This window comes from Struthio camelus, chromosome 9 (genome assembly GCF_040807025.1).
Source record: "Struthio camelus isolate bStrCam1 chromosome 9, bStrCam1.hap1, whole genome shotgun sequence".
NCBI lineage: Eukaryota > Metazoa > Chordata > Aves > Struthioniformes > Struthionidae > Struthio > Struthio camelus.
The window spans coordinates 3,974,853-4,002,526 of record NC_090950.1 but is presented as its reverse complement, the minus strand read 5'-3'; the positions used below and the strand labels follow the sequence as shown (position 1 = coordinate 4,002,526).

At 55.0% G+C, this 27,674-nt stretch overlaps 1 protein-coding gene across 20 annotated transcripts in view; it reads right to left on the bottom strand.

Moving 5' to 3' along the window:
* The window catches only part of KIF1A (kinesin family member 1A), a 73,503-nt gene that overhangs the window by 33,477 nt on the left and 12,352 nt on the right, over positions 1 to 27,674 (bottom strand). For 8 of the 20 annotated variants that reach the window (XM_068955000.1, XM_068955003.1, XM_068955014.1 and 5 more), the window contains exons 3-24: positions 18,515 to 18,591; positions 16,892 to 17,071; positions 16,396 to 16,461; positions 15,512 to 15,690; positions 14,692 to 14,803; positions 14,333 to 14,410; positions 13,962 to 14,027; positions 13,552 to 13,569; positions 13,014 to 13,089; positions 12,808 to 12,886; positions 12,199 to 12,341; positions 11,672 to 11,698; positions 8,610 to 8,821; positions 7,561 to 7,640; positions 6,632 to 6,707; positions 3,589 to 3,668; positions 3,101 to 3,207; positions 2,265 to 2,348; positions 1,884 to 2,064; positions 1,691 to 1,763; positions 1,293 to 1,386; positions 257 to 405 (exon numbers count right to left, since the gene is read on the bottom strand). In XM_068955000.1, the coding sequence (XP_068811101.1) occupies positions 257 to 405; positions 1,293 to 1,386; positions 1,691 to 1,763; positions 1,884 to 2,064; positions 2,265 to 2,348; positions 3,101 to 3,207; positions 3,589 to 3,668; positions 6,632 to 6,707; positions 7,561 to 7,640; positions 8,610 to 8,821; positions 11,672 to 11,698; positions 12,199 to 12,341; positions 12,808 to 12,886; positions 13,014 to 13,089; positions 13,552 to 13,569; positions 13,962 to 14,027; positions 14,333 to 14,410; positions 14,692 to 14,803; positions 15,512 to 15,690; positions 16,396 to 16,461; positions 16,892 to 17,071; positions 18,515 to 18,591 (2,237 nt within the window). The remainder of the gene's footprint in view (positions 1 to 256; positions 406 to 1,292; positions 1,387 to 1,690; positions 1,764 to 1,883; positions 2,065 to 2,264; positions 2,349 to 3,100; positions 3,208 to 3,588; positions 3,669 to 6,631; positions 6,708 to 7,560; positions 7,641 to 8,609; positions 8,822 to 11,671; positions 11,699 to 12,198; positions 12,342 to 12,807; positions 12,887 to 13,013; positions 13,090 to 13,551; positions 13,570 to 13,961; positions 14,028 to 14,332; positions 14,411 to 14,691; positions 14,804 to 15,511; positions 15,691 to 16,395; positions 16,462 to 16,891; positions 17,072 to 18,514; positions 18,592 to 27,674) is intronic. The other 12 variants (XM_068955007.1, XM_068955008.1, XM_068955020.1 and 9 more) reach the window with 2 other exon arrangements.

The following is a 27,674-nucleotide window of genomic DNA, read 5'->3' as shown; positions in this document are numbered from 1 at the left end:
AATGATCCAGCACTGATTTCCCTCAAAGATTCACTGGTGTGGGGACACATGCACACTCACGATGGAGATATGCTATGAGTGACCTGCCACAGATCTGTGCCATTAGCTCTCTGAAAATGCATGCTTAGCCTTCCTTGCTCAGTCCACATGGGAAAGTGGAGGTGCTAGATTTCCTTCAAAAAAGGGGAATGAACATGCAGTGACATACTTTGGTGGTGAAACCCAGAAATTCTGGCCTGTGACACCAGACACTTACTTTTTTCTTTAACTCCACACTGATAGCGTTGGCTTCTTTTAGGAAAATGGCATTGCCCCAAAGCAGGTCACGGAGAGAGGTGAACTGGTACCACTTCCATTTCCTGAAGGCCCAGAGAGCTAGCTCAAACTCCCGCTCAGTCCACTGCACTGTAGAGACACAGGAGACAGTCACTCGCTGCACGGCACCATACGCACACCCAGCCCCACCTGCCACAGCAAGAAGGGGTGACATTGGTGCAGAAGCACATAAGGGATTACAGTTTGCTCTTCTCACTCCTACAAAAACATCAAGACCTACTAGAGTGAAAGGTGCCACAGGAATACCACAAAATCACCTTTTCCCCTACACCACTGCAAACCACAACCTCTGTCGGAAGACAAAGGATGCAGGAAACAGGATGGGTTATTCTGGGTGAAACAACACTGCCAGTTCTTAGATGTCTCCTGAAGAGAGTGTGGTAACTGAACACAATATTACTACAGATTTTTTAAACTTCTGGGGCCATCCTGTCACTAAAATTGAGGCCCCTCTGCTCAAGGTGTAAGTGGAATTTTTGTCAGCTTCATGGTCCCTCAACAAATTCCAGTGAGGTTTAATAGGGCTTCTGAGCTAACGAGAATCAAGCTGTGGGCTATTGTAAAAAATACTGCTGTGTTCATCCTCAAGGGTGAATTTCTAATCTGCTGCCCTTTGAGAAACTGAACAAAGAATTAACAGACCTGGGAAAATGATTCACAAAAAATCCTCTCCACTATTTTCTGCCAACCCCCAGAGGTGTTCTGCAGGCAGACCTTGCATTTATGAGTTTGGTTTTTTTTGGTCTTCATTCTAAAATCCTTCTTATCCATCCTTAAGCTGTTTTTTATTAACTCTTCCTCAAAAGGGTTGACAGGATGCTGAGACCACACCAGCTCTCCTCCCGCTCCAAATACATCTACATGCAATATCACTTCCCAAAACACAACACATCTGGACTTGCCCTCTCCCATCTCCCCCACTGTATTTCATCTCTCCTTTCTCACTCAACACTCACCTTCATCTTCAGGTTCTTCTTCTTCCTCGTTGGCCTCAGGGTAATACCTAGAGTCCATTTGCTTCTGTAAAGCTTCTAGTTTACTCTCATAGTCCTGGGGGAAGCAGGAAGAAGAATGACGAAACCACAAAGCATGATTTTCCTTGATGCTGACCATCCTTCTGTCTGCATCACATCTTGCTTCCTTCCCTCCCTGTAGAAATCCACCCTCCTCCCTCCTTCAGATTCATGATTATGGACAGCTCCAAGAATTACAGATTCGCACCTCAGGTCTCCAGACCACCTTTGCTTTTTGGGAAACGCAGAGCCACCCCACACAAACATCTTTGGTGACCCCAACCCAGCCAGGACCCGGCAGTGTTTGGGCACCTGAGAAAGAGCCAGGTCTGGCCACCTACCAGCCTCTGCTGCTCAAGAAGGTAATTTGCCTCTTCCCTCTCCCTCCGGTATTGGTCCTCCAGTTCTTGAAGCCTGGGAGGAATGGGGAAGAATAGCATGATAAACCTGCATATGGATATCTCACTCCTGGTGGCTGTCTCCTCTCCTGTTCTCCTCCCACCACTGTTCCCCATCTCCTCCGCAGCTCCTCACCTCTGCTCCATCTCCTGCTTCATGTCGATGCCCTGTTTCTCCAGCAGCTCTCTTTGTGCAAAGGCCCAGTCCACAGGCTCCGCGGGGGTCTCTGCGCATGGGGTCCGCTCCCGCTCTTGTCGGGCCTGTTCAGGGTGATTGAACCGGAACACGTGGCTCTTCCCCATGATGATGCGGTTTCCTGAGGGGGTGCACAGGCAGGGGGAAAAAGGGCTCAGATTTAACCAAGGAGGAGTCTAGAACGCATGGGAAGACCCACTGAACTGCAGGAGCCTTAGGGAGGGATAACAGGTTACAGCAGCTGCTCTCTCATGCTTGCCCCTTGCTGGCCAGGCCCCAGGTACCCATGGCAGGCCAGGCCTCCTCAGGTGCAGGTCTTACCTGATCGCAGGATGCTGGGCTCTGTCACTTTTTTGCCATTCACGTAGGTGTCAGCGCCTTCACAAGGCTCTAAGGTCACTATTACTGCAGGGACAGCAAAAAAGGGAGAGAAAGGGAGTGCAAATAAGGCACAAGCAGAGAGGCACCCTTGGTCTCCCGGAGCATGAGGAAGGCCAATGTTTCTGTGGCCTAGGAAAAGAAGGGCTACCCTGGATAGTACCCCCTCCGTGGAGCACAGGGACACTGGGGTACCCACAGGGAGCACCCAAACCTGGGCAATGAACAAGGATCGCAACAGAGCTCAGCCAGTCTCATGTTAGTCAGAGTAGCCCAAGGACTAAGAGCAGGCAGCCATTAGACATGAAAGGGGATCAGAGTCCACATCCTGTATCTCCAGCCTTCCCAGCCTCATCTCACAAGGGATTTTCACCTCCAGGTTCCTGCCAGCACCCAGGTTTGGGGGGTGGGTTCTGTACAATGTCTTGCGTGGGGTAATTGTGTACAGTCTGTTCTTTCTTCCTGCCCCAACCTCCCTCCAGTCATCTTCCCTCCTCCCTGGCTTGCCTCACCAAGCAGCACATGCCACTTTTCTTGTCCCTTGCACAAGCTTCTCTCCCAGCTAGACAATGGTCATAGTTTGCCCAGGAGGGAAGCAGGCCTGGAGAGGTCATGGCCCATCCAAGAAAGCTATGCTAGTCTGAAGGAGGCAGGACCCCTACCAGCCCAGAGTGGAACCAACACGGCCCATGGGTAGGTACTGGCACACAATGGGGACACTCAGAGGGACTAGGGTTTGGGAGGAACCCAGGGAAGCGGAGCCCCTCCGAAGGGTGTACCTTCACCACCAGTCTTTGTGTCGCTGCGGAAAAGGCAATGCTCTTCTTTAATGAAGTGTCCGCTGAGAACAATGTCCTGTCTCTTCTCTGCATCTTCCCGGCCAACCCTGCCAGAGGAAATACAGCTCAAGCTGGCTCTCTACTTCCTTAATTCAGCCCTTTTTGGGGGCTCCACACAAAAATATCCTTTGGACTGACCTGAACAGTCCTCAGTGCACAGTCAGACCGATATCCCTAATAAGCCATGGAAATGCACATTTTTTCCCATGCAGCAATGTCACTTTGGTGATGCCCAGAGAACTCTGTGCCCAGCCCAGAGGCAAGAGGGCAGGCTATCTGCCTGATACCCATGCACATACCCTTGCGGCCTACCTAGGGCACATGGATGGTGACAAGAACAGCCTAGTGGTCCCTGCATGCAGAGCAGGAATGCACTGCTGCTCCTAGAAGGCAAGCCAGGGCCTGAGATACGGGCTATTGGTCCTCACCTTGTTATCCCGTCCTTGATATAGTAGAGAAGGCACTCGGACATGAGGGGGTCCTCATTCAGGTTCACCAAGTGGGGCGTCTGGGAGAGATAAAGAAAAAGTCACCCTTGTCTGCTCTGAGGGACACTCCTGAGGGATGTGTAACTTAGCTGCACCTCAGGCCGCCTCCCTGCGAGGAAAGAGGCTCTCCCACTCCTCTATCGCTCAACAACAAAATGCCCCAGGCAGGTACTCTTCTAAGCGATTGCAGAGAATCAGGCACTGGCCCCAACAGGGCTGAGCTTTCCACAGGGAGCTGCCTGAGCGAGTGTGGAGCTGCAGTCCCACGGACAGGGAGGACCGCCAGGACCGCCAAGCTCGGGCAGCCTGCTGGGAGAGGCTGGCTGCCGAATGCCCTGCCGCAGAGCTCCTGCACCCAGCCTCGATGATCAGCAGGCAGGGTAAGGCCTCGTATGCTCTTCCATGCAAGGATTAAGGGTTACACCATCCACCACCCCCCTCAAAAGAGCCAAGGCTTGGACAGTAGAAATCAGAGATCCTCAGCCTCGCGGCAGTTCAGAGTGACACAGTCCTCAGTTGGGTTGTTAACTCCTTGGCCCCTGCCTCTTAGCCCAAGGGCTCCACAAGCATGAGAAGACCAGTCCCAAAGCCTCTCTCTGATGAGCACCACAGCACAGGCTCTGCAGCAACGGTGCCGGTTCAGCCCTGCACAGAGCAGGACTCCCTCTGCTCACTGCCACTTATAAACCAACCCCGCGGTTGCTGCTTCTGGTCTAACCCGGCCAGAGCAAGGGGAGAGCTGTTGCTTTGTACACCAGGTCTCTGCACAAGTGCTCCTAAAACAAGGGCTTTACTTCAAGCTCCGCATCTTCACATGACTCCTTGTTTTTCTCCTCAAAAGGCTACGCTCCGGGCAGCTTTCCCCAGGCACTGGTGCCTACCACCGGCTGCTTTGGAAAACTATCACATATGTATATTCAGGTTGTAAACAGGCCCGATACAGAGCTAAACACTTCACAAGAGGAGTCCTTGAACAGATATGGCTTAGTGTCTCTTGGGCCTCCTGCCAAGGATCAGGGGGAGCCTGTTAGCTCCTGATGATACAAGGACAGATGAAGCGCTCAAAGGAACAGGTCCCAATCTGGAGGTTCATCCAAAGCCTGTGGCAGAGTGGAGATCTGAACCTGTTTCCCAAGGATGAGTTTCTTCCTAGCCTCTTTCCTATCAGTTCCCACCCAACATTTTCTTCCCCATGAGCCACAAACCACTCTGTTTCTGATGACAGGAGCATTTCTTCCATGACCACAGACCTCTGCAGCTGGTGCTAGCTTATCTAATCCCATTGCAACTTCAGTCAGTAGGCAAAGTCAAGAGGGCACTGGCAAGGTAAAGCTCTGAGTTTCCCAGAAATAAGAAGAGACACTGTAAGAAATGTCTTATCAGGCTGTTGACACAAAGCATGCAGAGATTTCCCCTTCAGAAAAGGGAGCTGAGCCCTGACCGATCCAAGAGATTCACTCCAAACAGTGCAGGAGAGCTGGAGATCAGGAGGAAACACAGGCTCTTCTCCACAGTAGCTGGAAGGAAGAAGCTGGCCATAACATTTAACATCAGGCCTCTCTGAGCAGACATGTAGCCCCTGGGCCTGAGGGAGAAGCTCTGAAACTCTTCAGCTTGCAGTTTATCTCTGGATTTGCAAGGTTTGCTAGTAGAAGGCAAATGATTTAACTTCCCCTGAGCTCCTCAGGGAAATCATTACACCAGTGATGACATTTAGCAGGGCAACAATGCCCCTGTGTTTTGCTCTCAATCAAAACGGGTTTTACAAGCTTTCAATGCTAATCTTTCTTGCCAGCAGCTGGAGAATTCAGAGCAGTTTCCACCCACTAGATAGCTGAAGAGCAAGTAGGCACCAAGATCACCACAGCAACGCCATCCTCCAAGACCAACCTGCTTAGGGGAATAAACCCCCACGCTTTCTACATAAACATCTGGGGACCTAATGGGCAGTGGCTGAGACAGAAACAAAAAATGAAGAAGAAAGGATGTAAAAACTGTCGTAATAGCCATGCTGGGACACGCATGAGGAAGATCCCCAAAGGTTCACCACTGGGTGTGCATGTGGAGGCTGGGAGCGGACCCTGCTCTCCTTGGCTCCACACGCTCTCAGCAGGGCTGCAAGGGCATGCACCTATTAAGATGTCTGGCCAGGCCAAGCACCGACCAGTCCAACCAGCGTCGGGGGCAGAGGCTGACAGGGCCGCTCTCTGCCTTGCCTTCAGCGCGTGGGGTGCTCCATTCCAACAAGGTGGGAGAGCCGTGTGAGCGTACCCTGATCCTACCAACACATGCCAACACCTCTGCAGCCTGCGCAGCGCATGAGGTGAATCTGCAGGGTTCACAAGATTGGAGCTATAAACTGGAAGTTATTACTGCAATGATTGCACAGCCGAGCGATTGACAATAACGGGCTGTAACTAGCACTTGGCAGAGTCCACTGGCACAGAAACTATCTGGGGCATGGCCAGTATTTGCTTAGAAAATACTCTCTGGGAGACTACAAGCCGCAACAGTATTTATTATTCCTACTACACCTACATTTCTTAGCAAGGATTCTTTGTTTCAGGGGCAGCCTGGGTGACAGACAGAAATTTCAAATACCCAAAAGTACAGGGTTTTAATAGCTGACATTGAAATCCCAACAGAATAATCCTTAGTGGAGCCCACTAGGGTTATCTGAACGGCAATAACGTCCACTGTGGTAGGGATGTGGGACTGGGACAGAAAATTTAGCCATCTGTTTCTATCAAAACAACCAGTGATGAAAACACCAAACCAGTTTGATATTGAAAGTGTCCCTTATACATTTCAGAGTGAACAAGCCATTGTAACAAAAGGTCAGTTCACACTTCTGAGAGCTAATCCAAAATGATTGGGACTGGCTAGCAGGGACATGGTAGGTTTGATGGGTTACACACTGAGCCATGAGGACGGACACCAGCCCTTGATTCGCTGTGAGGAAGAGGTTAAGAGGTTATCCTACCTTTTTAGGAGAGAAAACGCCCAAGGTGCCTCCGTCCTCCCTCATGGCCACCCCCATTTCAGCCAGCAACGCTTCCCTGAAGGAGCAATGGAAAGAAGAGCCTGTCAAAGCCACGGGAGCCCAAAAAACCAGCCACGTGACCGTAAGTCGGAGGAGATCCAGCCTTTGCCTCGGAGGACAGCCCAGCTGGAGCACATGTAACACACAAATGGGCAGAGAGCAGGGTATCCCAGGCTGAAGGCAGCAGAAGCACATGACCCTGTGTGGTTTGAATACACCGAGTACAAGAGGCCTCTGCAGCACAGAGCCGTGTTTCTGCCCGAGCTCTCAGTGCGGGGGAACAGCCAAGGCAAGGCTTGAACCCACAGGTACTAATTCCAGACACAGTGTCCCCCACACAGTCCTGGATCCAGGCTGCACTCTTCCCTGCCCAATTCACTTCCAACTGCCCCCAACGCACTGCTTCTCATTGCTATGGCAAATTGGCCTAGGATTAGACTATGTCTCTACAGGTAGAGGTCCATTTTCTAGTCCTGACTCAACTTGCAGCCATTTGGCTGTGCTCTCTTACGCCCCAAAGCAGGGTGGCCTCATTCGCACCACCTGGCCTGTGCTAAGCCCTGAACCACACTGGGGACAACGCTAGTTAACCTAGGACAGCACTGCAAGTGCTAGATGAGCAAGGGAACAGGATGCAGGCTCATGCTCTGGCCTGGGTTATTTTGCTCCTGAGGACACAGCCTGAAGGCTTGTTTCAGCTCTGTATGTGCCTCAAGAAGATTTCTCAGAGCAGACTGCGTCCCTAAAGGCTAATGTGGCTGGTATTGGGGTGCCTGGGAGGCACCCAGCCCCATCTCATTAACTGAACTGCTCCAAGGAAGCCACAGAAGAGGGGAGAACCCAGGGAAACCCAGCCCTGTCTCACCCACCTCTCCATCCGGATGGCTTCTGTCCTCCGCAGCTTCTCCTCCCAAGTCTCATTCAGCTCAGCAATGATCTTCTCCGTTTCCTGGTGAGCGCAGGGCACGGGTTAGCGTTTTGCAGAGGCCGCAGACAGTCGACCTGCACCCACTCTGCTAGGCTTTGCCCAGCAAACCCTGGTGGGAACTGTGGCCCCCTGCACCCACAAGAGACTGCAGCTCCTGAAGGTCGCACATTCAGTCTGGTTTAAATGGACTGCAGCAGTATTTCAGCCAATTCTGGCACTCATCCTGGTTTTTAAAGAGCAAGGCACAAACGCCACCCTCTCCAAACCTTCTTGTCAGACTGCTCCTGTGCGTTGCTGAGCTGGGAGCATTCATCCTGCAGCGGATGCTCAGCAGTTACCCTGCAGGGAGGCCCGCAGACTGGGCAGGACCCTAACTCGCCAAACCCTTTCCCTGTCCATGAGTCCGGAGAAGACACGATGTCCGCAGCACCATGCATCTGCTATGTTTGTCCACTCTAGAGCACCAGAGAGCGCCAAAGGTCCGAGCATCACTTCCCATGAGTACCCTTTAGAACAGGATCTTTTTAGCTTCACAGTACTGAAGTGGGGAATAGAATAAGCAAAGACGGGATTTTCCAAGGGCTTTGTCTCTAGACAACTCCAATTTTAAGCTGCAGTGCCTTAAAGGGGATAGATTTTCTGAAAAATGCCCCCAACCTCCCCAGCCCCCAGTGCCTGAAAATCTCAGTGCCTGAGAGTCAAAGGACTCAGTGCTGAGCCTGGGAAAGCATCTTGGGAAACTTTGGCCTAGGATTAGAATTGCTGCTGAGCTTTGTAACAGCAGGAAAACGTCCAGAGGAAGATCTCTGGAAGCTCAGGATTTAAAGAGGTCCTTTCCTACATTTCCCCTCTGAACCAGGTTGGGAATCGGGCAGTTCAGTGCCACCCTGATGCCAATGTGCTTGGGAAGAGCGTACGCAACTGATCTCTGAAGTTTTGCTCTCTCTCTCCCCAGCCCTCTGCGCTGCATGGCATTTTCTGGGCTCTTACCTTGAGCCTTTCAATAGCCTCTTCGCTGCCCGGAGCGAACATGATGCGCTCGTGGAGGCTGGCGACAGAGGCAGCTCGGCTGGACAGGGCTGACAGGGAGGAAGAGGGGCTGATCCCGGCAATGGCATTGGTCACTGTGGAGAGATTGTCAGGGCGTTGACTCAGTTCAGCCACTCTAGGGTTACCATTATTGTTCTCAAAGTCGGACACATCTACGGGCAGGGAAGGAGAGGAACGGAGTGGGGAAAAGACACAAGGATAGGAAGAAGGAACAGAGAGAGAGAAAGAAAAAGATAGAGAAAAGAAAAGCTGTTGGGAAAAAAAAGTGGCCAGGTGTGGCAAGAAGAAAGCCAGGAATTAAAAGAAGAATGCACACACATTGGCACAGCGGCACAGACCAGCAGCAGGGTGAGGGGCACTCACACCTTCCCCACCCCAGCCAGGCTGTCTACACTGAATCCCGGGCAACCAGCCCAAGCACTCAGCCCAGCAGGCAGCACCTGCAGCATCCGGAGGGTCACACATTCACACCCACCATGCTCACGGCTGGCTGCTCAGGGCAGGGCAGCAGCCTGAGGAACACGCGGGCTATTTTCAGAAGCAGCTACATGAACAGCCTTGGAGCAGCTTTTGAGCTCTTGGAGATCTTTTTTTCAAAAGTGGAGCAGTTGGATCTGTTCAGAGCCAAGCAAGGGAAGCACAGCAGCACGCCTGGAACAGGCAGCGACGCTTATCTGCTGGCACTTCCAGCCTGGGCCGGGGCCCTGAGCAGCGACAGGGGCAGCTGCAACTGAAACACGTGGCAAAGGGACACAGCTAGGTCACCAATGCGTCCTGGCCCAGGTGAACCCCAAGAGCTTGTCCCAGCTGTGGAAAGAGCTCCAGACCAGAGACCAGAGCCCTGTGTGATTTGCCTTGTGCTGCTGCCACAGCCTGGCATGGCAGGGAGCAGGCACAGAGATGGGCTCTGCCAGCTGTGGCAGGGGCTGGCCCTGTCGTTCGCCCCGGTATCAGAGATGCTCCTCTGGCCCAGAGAAGTTGCAGCGACAAAAAGGAGCCTGTCCCCAGCTCTGCATTTCATGTTGGAAGCAGGCAGGGTTTGGGTTAGTCAATGTAGGAGTGGGCAGAGTTAGTCAAAGCTCCCATTTCCAGAGGGCCTGAGCCCAGTGGTGCTCTGTGCCTCCAGAAAGCGGGTCAGGGCAGGCTGCAGGGTGGGCTGAGGTGGTTCTCGTGGGGCTCCGGCATGTGGAGGGACCACGGCTCATATCAGTCCCCAGCGCAGTTTCCCTGGAGCCCCTGGCACAGAACCACTCGCTCTTACACCTCACTCATGCTCCTGCTGTCTCAGGGAGACTCCAGCACACTCAGAATAGAGCTTGCTCCTTTTTTCCCCCACTTCCTGCCTTTCTCGTGCTGCCTGAGTGACCAAACGACTGAGCAGAAAGAGGCCTTGGCTCCTGGCACACCAAATCCTGCTGTCCTGACCGCAGTGTAGCACACACGGGGCAGGGGGAACTTTTGCACAGCCACAGCTCAGCTTGTGGCAGTGGGGAACCAACTGCTCTGCCTTCACACTGTTCTCGGAAGGCGATTTTCCTAGCAGTAGATCCAACAGAGCTGAGGCTGAGCATCTCCCTGCAGGTAGCCCCACAGCCTGCAGATTCCTGCGCTTAGCTTTGCCTTCTCCTCCCACAACGCTGTCTGGTTACTGCATTGCAAAGCAACTCCTTCTTGCGCACCCTGAGTCCCATTTTCAGTCCTGTCTTTCCCTCCTGTTCCCACCTCAATTTCCCAGCCAGCCCACTGACATGCTGGTTATCCGCCCTCATCCCTCTAGAGTTGTGCCTTCTCCTGCACTGCCCCTGGAACAGCATAGGGAGCTCTAGCCTGGATCAGATGGGCCAGGTCCCCGTCTCCCTATCATGATCGTCGCAGCCTGGTTTCACACTGCCTGATTCATGTGGGGGCGACTCAGAATTCCTTATCGATGGGCCACGGCCAAACCTTACCACTTCTGGTGGGTCAGCACACACCTCTCCCTCAGCCAGCTTTTAATGGAGAGCACTGTCTCAGCCTACAGAGCGCTAGGCCGCAGCATTAGTCTCTGCAGACTACCAGCAGTGCGCAGTGCAGACCTCCTTTTAGGAGGTGCTATGGATCCACCGAGACAGTTGCACCGTTCCCTCTCTGCTTCACAAACAAGCATGGGAACCTGAACCCAACCACTTTGTCAAGTTTCCCCACAAACAAATTTGCCCTGTTCCTCTGCTGATCGCAGGGCAACCCTTGGCAGGATTGGTGCTGGGTTACTGAGATGTCTAATGCCACCTGCACTGTATCTTGCATGCCTGGCTCTGTTTTCACCCAGGAGCATGGCCAGTGCCTTCACAAGCAGAATCAGCAGCAGAGACCAGTCCCAGTGCCAGCAGAAGCAGCAAGAACAGCAGAAGCAAGAGGAAACATAGTTACAGCATGGAGGAAAGAGTCCTTTTGTGGACCAGCTTTGGTCCCCTGCATGTTAGAGGGCAGTGAATAGACCATTAAATTCTCACCTGCATGGGCTGCAAACCCTGGCTAAGGCCTGAGCACAGGACCCTTCTCCCTGGGCTTCCCCAGCATGGGGCTGCCATCCAGGGCTGTGTTCCCTGTGGGGCAGAGCTAGCAGGAAAGGGAGAAGCATGTGTGTCCCCCACATGCAACTCAGACCCCGAGAGATGTTGGACGGCCCTCTCACACCCCTGCACACTGACTTGCAGATTTAAGGCAACAATGCAGGGCCTTGTAGTAGGGAACGCTGGCCCAAAGCAGAAATGTTCCTGTGCTGGCCTGTCCCTCCGAGCCCAGGTGCTGTGAGCAAGGCACTAACGGAGGCTCTGCTGATGCCCCTTTCCCTGCTCTCTGAGGAACGCCAGCCTCATGTCTCCCTGAGAGCAAGCACATATCCAATAGCCAGGGCTGGCTATTGGAGCCCTTTCCCATGCTGCACTTATGTTCCTTGGCTATGCCTATGTCTCTCAAAAGCAGTGAAGCAACACAGAATACCAGTGATGGGGAATACACACATTTGGATCCTCCTGCAGCAGGGTTGGCTAAGAGAGAGAGGGGGCAGGGAGCAGGGAGAAAGACAAAGAAAACAGAACAAGAGTAGGTTCATCTCAGTAGGATATAAGACAATCTGAAAAGCACACAGAGGAGAGGCCACAGGTGCACTCAGCCCCAGGGATGACTTCCTGGCACCTTTGTGGGGCACAGTCACATGAGGGTGGAAGTGAAAGTGGAGGGGACAAGGCCTGCTGGGTGTAAAACAGGTCCTCTGCCTTATGGGAGCGGCAGAGGAGTTGCAAACATGTGTGTGGGGTTAGCTGGGGGCGGGAGGGTGGGGATCCCAGCCGGTGTGATGACGGTGGAGAGAAATGGCTACACCTCAGTGATGTGACATTACTACGTGGCAGGGTTGGCAGTGAGATGGCTGAACCACAGAGCAGGACGTGGGACAGCTCCGGGCATGGCCCCTTGGGGCTGGTGGGCAGGGAAACAGCAGCCCACCTCTGCTGAGAGCTGCTCCCAGAGAATACAGAGTGGTACGTACTGTCAATGATGTCCCCAAGACCCTGGGCATACAGCAGGTCACGCAGGCGTGCCACTTCATCCTTCAGCTCCCGGATGAGCTTGTTGTTCGGGTCCTCGTTGATGACGGCGTTGCATCGGATCTGCTTGGCACGGTCGGCATATCTAGAGACAGGGCACACCACTGAGTAACTGAGGGGAGGCTCTCCATGAGTCGTGCATGGCTGTGTCCAAAAGTGAGGCAGCAGGGCTGGCCAACGGGGCATGCAAACCCTCAGTTGCTGAGCATGCAGGAGTAACTCGGAGCCCACTCCAGTGAGGGGATCCTTCAGAAGCGCAGCCAATCAGCCAGGAGACACCTACGTGTAGCCAGGACCAACAGGGTGCAAAACCATGACTACTGTTTGGACAAACATCGCTAACAAACAGCCAGGACAATTCTTTGGCCCTCTTATATGAGGTGCTAATTGCACAAGGCTGGGTGCCCTCCTCGTGCCCTCCCCACTGAGGGGAAGGGATGCTGGAAGAACAAAGCAATGAGAAGAGCGAATGCGAGCACTTGGGTTTCAAACACATCCCCTGCTCTCACCCATTCAGGGCATGAGGGCAGCATCTTCATCCCAGAGCCTACCTTAAAGTGCTGAGAGTCTCGTCGTAGTTGATATCGGCAGGACTGAGAGCAGCAACCATCGCAGTCCTGGAGTTGCCCCCTGCCCAGAGAGATACAATTGCTTCAGGGAAACGCTGGTCACTGAGACAGCCACCACCCTCTGTTTCCCAGCTGAGCTTTCCACCAAGCCCTGCAGCCCTGCACAACCAACCCATCCGTGTCCTCACCCAGGTTCTCCCGGAGCAGCCAGGTCAGCACAGAGTCCCGGTATGGGATGAAATCTGTCTTCTTCTTCTTTTTGTTCTGAAGAGGAGAGAGTGGAAGGAGCGGTGATAAGGCTCCCTGCTCTCTTCAAAGGGAAGATCACAACCAGTGTGAGCCAAGCCCAGAGGCAGGGTTGCTTCCAGCCACGCCAGGCTGACAGCAAGCGGCTCTGTTCGTCAGGAGCAAATACCCTCAAAGGAGGATTGCCCTGCTCTACCACAGCGACCTTGGGCAACTCATTTCAGCTCTGTAACGCACTGCCTGGGCTGGGAGGTGTTTGATGCTGGGGAAAGGAGGCAGGGGGACAGACATGCGGAGTGGGCCGGGACATCTGCAAAGTGGTGAGGACATTAACTGGATCTGCCCAGCCCTCAGAAGAAAGTGTGACTTGGATCCAGTTGGAGTCTCATCTATAAAGGACTCCTTGCAAACCTCCTTGCTCTCCACCCCCTCCCATCTCTGCTAAAAGCCAAACCCACTGAGCCCTCTCTCAGCACGTACCTTATTTGGCCCTGAATCCTGCAAAGGAAGCAGAGAGACTGTTTACACTGTGTTGCAAGCAGAGGGGACCGGGGGAGGTAGGTAACAGTGGGCTGCTCCCCTCCCCTTCACTCAGCACAGCTCCCCTTTCCTAAATCAGAGTGGAGGACACTGGGACAGCACTCTGATCCGAGGGGTGCACTCCAGGCCCAGTGACACTGGCAGCGTGGGGCAGGATGGGACAAATCTGCCCATCCTACAGAGCTAGGTGCTCAGCACCAGGTACCCATGCCAACACAAGGTAAACAGATAAGCATGCAAGTAGGAAGAAGGGGATAAGAACACACACTTCTCCACCCGCACTTTATCGAGCAGCGCCTGTGAGTGAGGGCCTAGCTGAGAGCAGAGCCTTCCTTGCTCAGAGAACATACCATTTCAGCCAGAGCAGAGATGACTTTCCCCAGGGTGGTCAAGGACTTGTTGATGTTTGCTCCTTCCTGATGGAGAGAAGAAATGCCCAGATCCTCAGGCTTTTTTACAGAGCACAAAAGCCCAGTACACCAGGAGGATGGGGATGTCCTGGTACAGGGTGGGGGAATGGTACAGGCCTTACTGGGTATCCAGCACCTCCTAACTGGGGCTCATGGACCCTGCTGGAACTGGCACTAGCCAGCTCTCAAACAAAACCCCAGTGAGGATTTTCACAGCCAGAACTGTAGTATGCAGGGAATCAGGTAAGGAAAGGACACAAGGTATCTGGGGGCAAGAGGGGGCTTGCACCAGCTCTGAGCTGCTCTCTCACCTTTAGTCTTGTGCCCTTTGCGCCAGTGGAGTCAGCTCGCTCACTCCCTGCCAGATCCACCAGGCTGATTTTGCTGACCTGTAACCAGAGACAAGGCTGTTAGCCACGGCAGGCACAGCAAGTACCCAGCCGGTTCCCTGACCACTGGGCAAACCTATCCCCAACAAAGTGCACCTTCAGCGCGCAACGTGGGAGGTGTTTCACTGCCCACAGTGTCACGGACTCAAAGGAGGGAACAAACACATCACACAGCATGAAGCTACTCAGAAAGTAAAGGTGGACTTTGCAAGGTAATTGCTGCCACAGTTTGGCCAGAACCAGGGCTAACGTTCGGGCAAGCAGGGACGGCTCGCTCTCACCTTCTCAGTGGTGATGTCTGTCTCGGCGTCATGCCGTTTCTGAGTGAAGATGATGTTGAACACGGCATGGGAGCGACTGCTGGTTTCATTCATGTTGGTGGCAGCCACTGTGCTGTGGGGAGATGATGGCAAGAAGACATGACACTCTGCAGCATGTCAGGAGGCCAGAGCAGCTGATACTGGGGCCTGGACTAATTTCAGGACAGGCTACTTTGCAGAAGACAAATCTAGTGGCCACTGCAGACATGAGGGGACTCTGGTACCCAGGAGCGATCAGTCAAGGTAGCTCATGTCCTGCCTCTTTCCTTCGGTGGGGTGGAGGGGAACAGACCCTCTCCAGATCCCAGCTCCTTACAGAGAACTTGTATCAAGCTCCCCAACACCAGGGAAACCTTTCCACTGACTTCTGCAGGCTTTGGTCCATGTGCAAATGCCCAGACCTTCACCATTTGGTTCCAAGGGGCGTTGACAGCACTAAGGAGACAACGTGAAAATAAGCCAGGGTCTCCACCTCTTGTACACCTTAGAATTTTGAATTGCCATCTCTGGAGCAGCCAGACTGGGAGGCCAGGCAAAAGGTAATGGTGTGGCCTGGGTGTGGAGGAACCAAGTCCTTCTAAACTTTTCCAGCTTGCAGGCCAGCACCCGGAAACAGGGAGCATTTTGCTGCCTGATGTGAGACAGGGGAGCGACAGAAAGAATGTGTTTCTCAGAGAGCCAGGATAGGCAACCCGAGAAGGGAGGTTAAGCAAGGCTCTCTGGAGATGTCTCTTTGAAATCTGGTTCTCCTCAAGAACTGCTCAACTGCTTCCCCACTCACCGGGCCTTATTCCCAGAGTCCATGAGGTCCTGGATGTCATTGTAGGAGGTCACAGCCAGCTTGGAGAGGTCCTCAACGTATGGGCCCATAAGGGGGTGCTCCCTCACCCGCAGGTTCCCCTTGTTCTTGGGGTTCAGCAGGTCCCTCACACGCTCACAGTATATCTCCATGTAGCTCACCTAGGAGACAAACGCAGCTTGCAGCAAGTGGGACCCAGGCACCACCTGGGACGTGGTCAGCCAGCCTCACCGTCAGTGCTCAGTTTGCTTCCAGCACAACACACAAGCACAGGCAGCAGAATGAGGCCTCAGAGCAGCTCACCTGCCTGCACACACTCCCCAGTGCCCCAAGCCCAGGGAAGGGGATACCCCAGAGACGGCCACTCGATGGGGCCTGTCTGCACACCAACATGGCTCCAAACAGCTCAGTAGGTGTCCACAGCAAACTCATCCCCGAGTTACGTGGAGCTGACAGAGGGCACTATGCAAGCAGGTCATTCGTTCAGCTGGTGGCGGTGACGTAGCCAAATAAATGGGGGCCGTTTTGTCCACGCACATGCACAGGAGAGGGAGGGGAAAGAAGAAAGAGAAAAGGAGGGAAAGAGTTCTCCTGTGCACACACGATGCAGCGATGGGATGTGCTGTGGACAAGCTTACACAAAAGCTTGCTGGGACAGGGCAGGAAACCAAGCAGGGTTTCAATGAGAATTAGCAGGGTTTGCTCTTCTCTTCGACACAACAGACACAAGAGAGTAACCCTGGACTCCCTTGGTGCACGTATCTCTTGTGGAGCTGGATGGGACCTGCTGGAAGGTCATGTGTGGTCTCTAGCAGCCATGTTCCTGGGAGGTTTGTGCTAGCCTACACAGGGGATGCAGTGCATACCTCCACGGAATAGGACATGTTGTCATTCGTCGTGTCGTTGATTCGGGAGAAGAGGTCCTCGCACAGCTGCAGAGAGAAAAAGGCCAGGCTGCTCAGTCCCCGGTCAGAGGGCTGTTCCTGTCTGGGGGTGCCCAGATCACAAGGATTTCTGATGTTGTCTACCTCCTTGCCTCAGAAACCAGCATAGAGACATGGGAGTGGGAGAGACAGCTCTTGCAAGAGCTGGCAGAAACGCCCCTGCTAATGTCGAGGGGCCTCTGCACTCTGACACAAAGCCTCTTCTGTGCAGCACTGATCTGTGCATACAGCAGCTCTCAGCAAGCAGAGCCATGGAGGCCCTGAGTGTAAATCGTTTTTTCTCCCAGTGACACCCCTGCAGCTCACTTCCCTCAGCTCAGTTCCTGCTTTCCATTCCCTCCTCACTGTGCTTTCTCTTTGGGCACCGCACGCAGCTGAGGTGAACTAGCAGCTTTTCACCAGCCTAGCCAAACAGTACCTGTGGGATAATGCCTTGCTGGTCCTTCTCTTGCTTCCCCATCATGGTGTAGGATTTTCCAGCACCCGTCTGCCCATAGGCAAAGATGCAGACGTTATAGCCTTCAAAGGCATGTTGCAACATCTCCTCGCCAATGTCGCGGTACACCTGCTTCTGAGATGCATAATTGATGTCTGCGGGCTGCGGAGAGGAGAGACAGGTTAGAAGGAGGGAGAGAAGAAAAGAGAAATTAAACGTAAGATCAGAGAGGGAAAATAACAGGGACCCGATACCTCTTCCACACTCACTGGGGGATTCCTGTCACCCCACTGAAATTACACAGACTGGAAGAGGGTCACAGCCCAAATCATTGCCATATGAAGCCACTTTTGAGTCACTTGTGTCTCAAGAAGACACTCACACAGGATGCCCTGAGGCTGCTGCAGGCCTGGGAAGGAGACCTCAGCAGCACCTTTGAGCGCTCCTGGGCTGCTTCAGACCCTGTGCCACTGCCCAGCTCTGGTTCCTGTTACTCTGGGATAGGGAGAGATGAGGGCAACGGGCCAGAAATGCTCCAAGACACTTGGAGAACAGCAGGAGTTAGGCTCTGCCCCACTACACCTGGGAGGGCCCTGAGCTGAGAGGGCTCTCACCTGTGAGCTGAGAGCTAGGAGATCTACAGAGGAGATCTGCTGACCTGCAAATTCAGTCCCTTGCTAGGACTTTGCTGGTGGGTACCAGGGCACGGATCCCATCAGAAGGGACACAAGCACAGGCTCAAACGCAGGACTGACTTTGGCAGCAGCTGAAGACATTCCTCCTCCATGGCCTGGCCTCCCTTGCATGGAGGAAGGCTGCCGGCTTGCTCATGGCAGTTGTACCCAGTCAGGGCCCACGAGCAGGTACCTCAGTGGCCCTTGCAGACTGTTAATGGTCTGTGAGTTGGCGCTGATAAAAACCACTACAGATCTTTGTTGCCAGCAGACGGGCCCTGATACAGGCTTTTTCACTCCAACGCCTTCCTCGCTTGCCAGCCAGCCCTGCCAGGGCTCTCAGGGCTGCGTGGGAAGCTCAGCAAAGTTGCAGGAGTTTAAAACTGCTCTTGCCCACGAGCGGCTCGCAGGTGGCTGAGCGCTGGCTGCAGTGCCTCCTGCGGGCCACTGCTCTGCACACAGCTCACCTCCTGCCTCCCATGAGCACACCCTCAAGCTGCCACAAGCAGCCCAAATTCAGGCTGTTCTGGGGATTATCGCTGCCTGGAGACCCCTATGTTAAAATCTCCGTACAGTGTAAGGGCCAGAAGGGCACAGACATAAAGGGAGCACTGTTACGTAGCTGCTGTGGGGTATTTCTCACCCAACGCTCCTGCTGGTGGCAGGCAACAACCACCTATAAAAGCCGCAGGGCTTTTTCCATAACTCTGCTACGTGAATCTCCCTCTTCAGCACCCAGCAGTCCTGCACAGAGGCAAGATCCCATGGTCCAGCTGGGACCAAGCCAGTTCACTTGTCAGGGCAGTTACCTCGGACACAACTCTGTCACCCCGGGGGGCCGTTATCTCCCCTGGCTTTGGGGCCCTCCCATCTCATCTAACCCACCGCTGAACCCACCCTCCAGGGAGGGCTCAGGCGTCTTTCCACTTACCGTGGTATGAGACCAGTAGGAATAGTCAAAACTGAAGCTTTTTGGCGTCTCTTTGGGCTGCTTTGGATTCAGGATAGCTGGAGGCAAACAGATAGGAACACGATGAAAGCCGTAAGGCCTCTGCCTTTCCTTAGCAACCAAGCCCTTGCGGAGACAGGAACGAATGGCAGAGCAGGCACTCCCTCGCTCGCAGGCTGCTGCTTTAACCTGGGTGCATTTTCTACAGCCACTGCAGCTTGCACATGATGCTAGACCAGCTCCCCCCCACCCCCACAAAAGACAACCCACTATGACCGCCCTGGCCAGAGAGCTCAGCAAAGACCCCAGTGCCTTCCCTACACGTGCTTTCCCCCCCAGGCAGAACCACTTTCACAAGAAGGTTTGCTGAAAAGCCGCCTGTAGAGAAGGACCATAGCTAAGAGCAGGGCTGCTGTTCCCAGCAGCTATGTGACACTTCCTTGGAGATTCGGCTGATGCCAGGCAAGGATTGTGCTGCCATTTGACGTTAGGCGGTACCCGGCCACTGAGGCTGGCTGGCCATAGCTGCTAGGGAGGACTCCAGCTTCTCTCGTCCTAGCTGTTCCTCCCCCAGCTTGGAAACGGGCACCCGCATTGCTCACGGGGGCCTGTACGCTAAAGGACAGGAGCTGGCCACAACCAAATCCCAGGGGAGGGGATTTTTCCTGTGCTGTCCCGTCCCTGCAGTGGGCCATCAGCTGGCCTGGGCAATCTCTGGGCCCTCTGGGCTGCCCACACCACCCTCGCTGCAGTGGCTGCTGTGTCCTTGGCCAGCCACCCCACTTCGCTACCGGGAGGGATGAGGACAGGCGCATGTACGATATCTCCTTCTTCATCCCCAAAGGGCAAAGCTGCCCCTCCTGAACGGAGAAAGAGATGGACTGGGACGTGCCAAAGCCCACGGCTCCAGCAGTCTTGGCACAGCTGCGCTGAGAAGTGGGCGCAGGAGGAGCAAAGGCGGCGTTTGGCAGGTAGGAACCAAGCTGCTGGCTGAGACGGCAAAGTACAACGTGCATAACCCTAGCACGGGCTCTCAGCACGAAGCCTTATGGTGCTTGCCCACCTCCCGGATTTGCCAGGGCCAGACCACGCTCTGTTCTAAACCGGGCACATCCTTTCCACTCAGTCCGAAAGATCTGCTAGCGAGCTCCCAAACGTGTTAGAGCTGCTGGATGGTGAGCAGAGCCTGCAGCCTCCTTGGACCTCCTCAGCTCATGCTTCTTGATTCCCTGCTTGCATCCGGCTCTCTGCTTTATTTTCGGTACCTGCTTTTCTCCCAGCACCAGCAGGGTGATTAATGCGTTGTGTTAAACTGCCAATGAAAACAAGAGTCTACTTTTTCCCATCCCCTGGTGAAAAGGATGTTGCCATGGAAATGGGAGACTGCACCACTTCTCTTCCTTGCTCGCTCTCTTCTTTTTTTTTCTCCCAAAGAGTGTTTGTGATGTTTTTTCTAAAATAACAGGCGCCCAGAGAGATGCGTCAGAAGAAACCCAAAACTGCAGGATAATCACAAGACCCAGCAATCACTCATTTTAGGTGACATTCACATGACCTTCCCAGGACAAGTGGCCAGCCCCGAACAGGGAAGGGGGAAAGCTCACGTGCGGAGAGACTTGGACGGGGGCTACGAATCGACTCCCAGTGCCAAAGGAGACCAGCGAAACAGAGGGCCGAGGGACGCAGCACCATGCGCAAGAGGGGCAGCTGGTCCTCCAGGGAAGAGCTGGACAGCATTACGGCGCAGAGGCTGCAACGACGCTGTCGGCCAAGGCTGCTCTGCGCCGCGGCCGCTGCCGGATGTGGGAAGCTGCCCCCACCTGCGCACCAGGCATTGGCGGGGCTAGAGAGAGGGGGACCGAGTTAAGGCCTCACACAAATGAGGTTTTTGGGACCCTCTCCCTCGCAGACACAAACCAGCCAGGCCACGGGGCTGGCACTTGTCCGGGGCTCACACATTGAGGATTCAAGGTGGGGACTTTTCAAGCGCGTGACAATACACTCCTGTGCTGCAAGACAGGGAGGGGAAAAAACACAAACCAAAACAGGAGGCCGTAAAGACTCTTCCACACGTAGTTTGTACAACCTGGGTCTTAAATTAATGATGAAGATTCCCCATAAGCACCGGGGTTGCTAGGGAACGCGCTTGGGAATATCAAATTGGCAAGCGTGTCCTTGAAAGCAAAGGTGACAAAGAACGAGGAGGTGAGGAGATGGGCAGAGGGAGAGCCAAGGGTTTGGAGATGAGGGGTGAGCTGCCGCGTGCCTCTGGATGAGCGTCCTGGCTGCTCTCTTCTTTCCGACTCCATAAGGATGCCAGGGGAACGGCTGGGGAAGGATTAGGAAGCACAGTATCTCCATGCTAAAGATCCCTAAACGTGTTTCTCTGGGCGCTGTGGCCACCAAAGCCTTCCCCCTCATGCAGCAGAACAAAAGCAGCTCTGCAGAGAAGCAGGAGCCTCATGAAGTACCCACGCTGGATCCCACACTCCTCGAAGGAATACTTTTTCCCAGCTGCTTTTCATTCCTTCTTTCCCCAGTGCTCAACCCCTGCCTCCCAGCTCTGCCTTGCTGGGAGGTGCCTCACTCTGCCTCCCAAGAGCAATGAGTCTAGTCCAGCCTCAGTTTGCAAACCCAAGGGAGGAGACTTGGGGAGAAGCACCATGCCTCAGCAGTCCCCAAGCCCTGCGAACCCTCAGTCCAGCACAGATCCGATGTTATCGTGCCAGGCCTTCACCATGCCGGCTTTTGGTGCCTCTGCCCTGCTGCGCAATTTGCCTCTGCGTATGTTGGAGCATCAGCCCCACGCGCGTGTGCAAGGGCCAGTGTGACGGGACAAGTGGGTCAGCCAGGGGCTCTGTCTCGCCGCAGGCCTCAGTGCCGAGTGGCAGCCCATGCCCTCCCTTCTCCCTCTCGCAAACCAGCTTCATTGTCCGTTTGCTTTGAAAGATGACTTCGCCACTGTCCTGATGGAGAAACGAAGCCATCGAGGTGGGACAGGTCACGTCCCCAGCTCGCGCTCCTGGAAATCCATCTTGTGGGCGTGTGCGCTGATGCTCCCTGCCGGCAGTGCAATGAAGAAGAGCACTGGCTCCGACAGATCAAATTAGGCCATCTCCGGCATCCATCACTCTCTGCTTGCTGCGTCAGAGAGCCCCGGCAGCCAGACGGGCAGGCTGAAGCGTCCTTCGCTCTGTTGGTGATTTCAGGGGACACAGAGCCTTTTCAGCAAGCTTTGTCTGCATTCACCAGGTGCTTTCCAACTCCTGGGCTTGCCAGGAGACACAGAAAGGCAAGGGGCAGCCCTCAAGGTGTATCTGCTTGCACTGATGCAGCCAGCGACCATTCAGTGAGAAAGGACCAAACTGATGGGAAGGAGGATGGGGACACAGGAGCACTGCATGCTCCCTAACCACGAAACCACAGGTGCAGACTGTCTCTTGGACCGTCTTCCCCAACCCGTGGACTCTCACGCTGCTTCCCGGAGCCCTGCTTGAGCGGAAGGGTCCGAACTCCCCTGCGCCTGGCCTTGGCAGCCGCCCCACTACAGCCACGCCAGCCACCCTCCGCGACACTAAGGAAACCGAGCGGTAGATGGGACAAAGAGAGGGCTACGGGCAGAGGGAGATGAGCTCCAATGAACCCCTCCCAGAAACGCCCTCCCTTCCCCGGGAGCTCAGCCTCAGCAAGAGCTCAGCAGGAAGCGCAGGGGAGGCTGCACGTGCTCCTGCCCACTGCCGCGCGTGCAGGGCGGCAGGGAGCAGTCGCCGGGCGTACGGGGAGCCTTAGCTCCCCTCCTGGCGCTGAAGAAAGGCAGCGTCGTGCTGTTCGCATCCGCCTCGCCGCAGGGGCCACGCTCACGGCGGCGAAGGGGGCAGGGGCCAGGCGTCGGCTCCCTCGTGTCCTGCCAAGGGCACCCTTCTGCCCGCTGGAGGCAGCCTGGCTCATGCTCTGCATACCTCCTGCATCCCAGGAAGATCGGAGCTAATTACCGACGGCAGAGCTGCTCTCCCAGGAGAAAGGGGTCAGAAATAACATCTCCATAGCAACTACCCATCTTCCAGACACCCATGAGCCAAGCCGGCCTCGCAAACAATGAACGCCTGAATCCCCGGTGAGATCCACGCTAAAAAGTCATCGCGCATGCCTGGGCCTTTGCTCCGTGCTAAGACCCGGGAGGCTGCCCAGCCGTGCTGGTGCATATTTGAAGCAGATAGCGCGTTTTCAAGTCCTGGTTGCTTTGGCAGGTCTCTGCTCACGCTGGAGAGCCGTTGCAGACAAAAGGGTCTATGACGGCCGTGCAATGGGTGGTCAGGCAGAGCGGCTCCCGGCCAGGAGATGCAACGACTCAGGGGGGCGGCACGTCTCCAGCACCTCACACGGCCCCTCCAGCCTCAGCCCAGGTCTGCCCCTGAAGCAGGCACTGCCCACGCGATCTCGTGTCCCTGCCTCCCTCCCAACCTGTCCAACTGGCCTTCCAGGCCAGCCCTCTGCCACCAGCCCTGTGCCCACCCTTCAGGTCATCCTTGTGGTCCAAGTTTCCCTTTCTGCGATTTAAATGTTAAACCTGTGGTACATTTGGTTAGGTTACCTCCCAGGAGGCAAAAAGAAAGGGAAAAAGGGCACATTATCCATTCTCCTGACTCCACCCAGGATGCCTGCTCTTTCTAGCAGCTTCCAAAGCCACCTGTAACCTGTTACAAAGCCTGCGTAACTCCTTATACTGTTTACTGATGATGAAAATGCCTCATAACTACCTTTCCTGCTGATTTCGGACAGTGTCTTGACAAAGCAGACGTTGAAGAAACCTAGACAGACTGCAAATGCCTTGACAGTGACCCTTCCTGAAGTCACTGGAGGATGGGGAAGGCGAACCATCATCGCCGATGGATGCAGGAGAGGCAGAGCGGACCGCAAGGGCTCGCCCAACCTGCAGAGTATTTACATGCAGCATAACCCCGTGAAGTCAAACCACATGCCCTAGCAGTCCTGTCCCAGGATGCCCGGGTTCAGCCCCGGGGGAGCGTTTCTGCACACACCAGCCACAGCCTGCGGTTTGGGTACAAGCAGCGCAGCGGGGACGGACTCTGGGCGCAGACGCTGGCCCTTGGAGCCGCCGAGGGCCTGGTTTGACCGAGCCTGGCTTGCTTGACCCCACAGCTACAGAGATGAAGCTGGGAAAACTGGCACTCCACCAGAGCTAATGGGAGCTTTGCTCCTGCAAAAAGAAGGCAAATAAGGCAAAACGGGTGCGTGCCAAAGGAAGACAGGAAGGCGCCTGCATAACAAGGCTATTCTGCACGCTGGTGCAATCCTGCGCTCGGCACGGGGCGGACGAGGAGCCGGAGACGGCACCGTGCGGCGCTGGGTGCCCGGCGGCTCCAGCTGCGGCCGCCCAGCTGGCCTGGCCTGCCTGGGGAGGAGCTGGCCGCAGGACCGCTGAGCCAGCACACAAGAGAGCAGGGAAGATGGAGGGCTCCCACTGTCTTGGCTTGCACACTCTCAACCTCGACAGCGGTCTCATAAACGGGGCAGAAAACCTGTACTGAAACCTGGTAGATATCCCCTCAACACTGCCCTTGGGTTTTCCTCACTCCCTTTTCCAATACTGCTTTTCCATTCTCATCTCTTCCTCACTTTTTGCTTTTAGCCACAAGGGAACCTCTCACCCAGGCTGAGAAGCTATCAAGGGGCAGCTGTGAAGTCCATCCATCTTCGGGCACCCCAGGGCTTTTCCAAAGTTGTTGTGAAAAGTTGGTGCTCTGGCCAAAGGGGAGAAAAACAGGAGAGGGGAGAAGAAAGAGAAACGGACAAAAGAATGAGGAGGAAACTATCTGGAGACATCAGTTTTCAGTACCATAAAGAGCCATCAGCACTGCAAGAACGTGGAGAACGGGCAACTATGGAGCAAAATAAAAACAGAAACTAACACAAAGGAAAATAATCATTGTATTTTTACATCCTGCATTTTACCATGAAATACATTTTTCTGAAGACTATCACAAGGCTTCAGGATGGAATAAAACACCAGAGGTGCTCTGCCAGGCTGCCGGGAGGAGAGTAAACCTTGGGGGAAGCTTGGAGACACATCTTGGCTTGCTTTGCTGGTGGTGAAGCTTTCTCACCACAGCTCGGGCAACAGCAGCCGGAAGGAGCCAGGTCTCAGGAGGAAGACGCAAAAGCACAGGTCAGCAGGTTCCCAAGGCTTTGCCATTCAGCACTGCACTTGCCGGCAGAGACAGGGCTTTGGCCAGAGAATATTAATGGCCTGGCAAGAAGAAAGCCGGGGTCTTTTCCTCACTGTTCCTGCAGGGAAGGGCCAAGGGCGAGAGCTCAACCGCTGCGGCGCTCGCCCAAGCGGGCTGGGCGCAGCAGGAAGCTGCCAAGAAAGCGGATCGGGGCTATTGATGCGAGGGCACATCCCAGCAACAATGGAAAGGCCGGCGTCAGCGGGAGCCCGCGGGGGGAACGTTCCCGCGAACAAAGCAGCAGTGTTGGCAGGCCAGCCGGCCGTGGTCAGACAAGCCAAGGGGGCGGCAACGCAGGCTGGAAATATGGGGACAAAACGACTGCAGAGAAGGGCAGGTTCCTTCCCTCTCGGCCCCGCTTCCCCTGCCACTTGGGGGTGTTTAATCGATTACACACAAAAAAGACACTCTGCAGGGCATGTGGCAATCTCCGTAAATAATCCTGGGAAGGGGGAACTTTTGCCCCAAGAAATGCGTTTTTTTTTCTTTTGCCCTTTCCGCGAGGAGTGTTGGTGCCTGATGCAGGAGGTGCTGAGCTGTCAGGAGGGTCACCTGCACCACCGGCTGCTCCTTCAGCCTTCCCCCATCTGGCACTGGAGTTTTGCTCCTACTGGAGACGGAGGAAAATTTATGGGTGGCAAAGCTCTTGGGTGCAGAGAAGGGACCCAAGAGAAAGACTTAATGTTTGCAAGCTCTCTCTACTGGCAAAGAGAGGTACGGATTTGCCAGGTAACCTGGGTGGGATGGAGAGTGGAAGAGGAGCAAAGCTCTGCTCACAGGATGCTGCAGATGTGCCTGGGGGAGGAAACGATATCCCAGTACGCACCAAGCCACCTCAGCCCCTCACACCTGAATTCACTGAAACCAAAGACAAGACCATCAACTTGATGCCCTTTACACGGGCAAGGAGAAAACCCAAGCCCAACGCCTCTTCAGCACATTGTACAGGGAGATGAGTCCACGGGCACCTCCAGCTGTGCCTCAGGTGATGCCACCCACGGAGGGGGCTGTTCCAGTGCGGGTGCAGGTGGGATGCGCAGCACACAGTGCCCATAGGACTTGTCCTGGCCCCTCGCTGGCCCCAAGCATGAGCACTGCAAAAAGCCCCCAGGACCATCCCCTCACCATCAGAAAGCACACAGCCCAGGCAAGGCTGCTTCTCCAGGGAGACCCTGGAGACCTCTCAGCCCCACGTCCAAGGTTTCTTTCTCATCTAGCTCCCAACACCCCTTTCCCTTCCTCTCTTCCTGAGCGGAGTCACTTTGCATGCCCCCTCCACTCTGCTCCTGGCTCTTCCTCCCCTTTCCGGGCCAGATAAACCCTCTGGCTGGCTGCGCTGCCACAAGTGCTGAGCTGGTGTAGCCCACGGAGCCGCAAACAAACCCCTTTCATCCCCAGCAGAGGGGATTAACCAATGATTTGCTGATTCACGTTTCAGAGGCTGCTGTGTTGTGCAGGCGAGAAAACTTTGCTGTCAGCAAAGGGCTTGCTGGGAATTGCAGCTGCCCGCAGAGAAAACTGTCCCTGCCAGCCCCGCTGCCCAGAGCCGTGGCCTGCCCTCCCCGGGCTCCAGCTCAGCCTGGGCAGGAGGGAGATGGAACCAGCTCACCGTGCCCATGCAAGGGCTAGAAACACTTGTCTGAATGAGCGTCCCACTCCAAACATGCCCTGCCACCACGCCTGGAGGCTGCCCCCTCTTGCAGCAGCCAAAGGGATCTGATGGACCTCTCAAGCTCTGAGCGAACCTGACCCGGAGTTGGGGGAAAGCCTGATGTGCCTAACCAGGCCTGGCTTGGGGGAGTCAGGCCCCCTTCCAGCAGTGACAAAAGGGGTGTCCAGTCTGAATCCTGTCCTGTCTTCTGAGCAGCAGAGCTGGCCCAGAAAAGCTTCCCCAAGGAGAGAGAGAACAGCTCAGGGATGGACATCCTGGGCACGTGGAGCATCTCCGCACAGAGGTCAGGTGGAGACCTGTCAGGGATGATGCAGTCCCACAGATCACACTCCAAAGCTCTGTGCAGCCTTGGAGACCTTTCAACCATTTATCCCCTGCTCTGCAGCCTGTACGTGGTCCCTGGCAGACAGGGAGCTCGGCAGGGCTGTAGAGTTGCCTTGGCACCTTTGGGTGGACTCCTCTCCCCCCAAGCCAGCAGCTTGCCTTCAGGGTTGTCATGACAGCCCTGTGGCGTGCGCCGTGGAGGTGGCTCCCACCGACGATTCACCCACAGCCCGTGACGTAGGAAGCTCCAGCCAGGCAGGAAGGAGGGAGTTATTTTAAACGCTACTCCATCTGGAGGTTTTCAGGGCCGAAGGGGAGGGATTCGGCTGCCTTTTCCACCATGTATTTGTAGCACCCATTATTTAAAGAGAGGTCAATGCTGGACAGGGATGCATTCCAGCATTCCAGGAATGCCCTCATGGGACCCTGAGCCATGTCTGTCCTTGAAAAACAGTGGTCCCTCACCAAGCCTCACTCCTGCATTAGGAGCTGTCTGCACTTCCTCTGGCTAGGCCATGCCGTACACTGCAGACAGGAGCATGTCAGCGTTGGCCTGGTCCTTCTGGTGCAGCAAGTCCTCTTGGGCACTGCGGTGCAGCAACAGAGTGGCTGGGAGGAGGAGGAGGAGGCTCTTTGCCAGGCTGGTGAGGCCAAGCAACGGAAGCAGGCTGCACAGCAGAGCTAGCTCTGCTGGGTCCCAAGCTCTTCCATACTGCTCCTGCTCTCCCCACTGCAGCTGCTGGGCCCAAGGAAACACAGGCATGAGTGTCTAGTCCCCCTGGAGCAGCCATGCCACGTCCAAGGCTCACGAGGCAGCTCTAACAGTGAGTGAGGCAGCACACCACACAGCACTGTCTTAGATCAGCACTGTGCTCTGGAAAACACCACACTTCCCTTC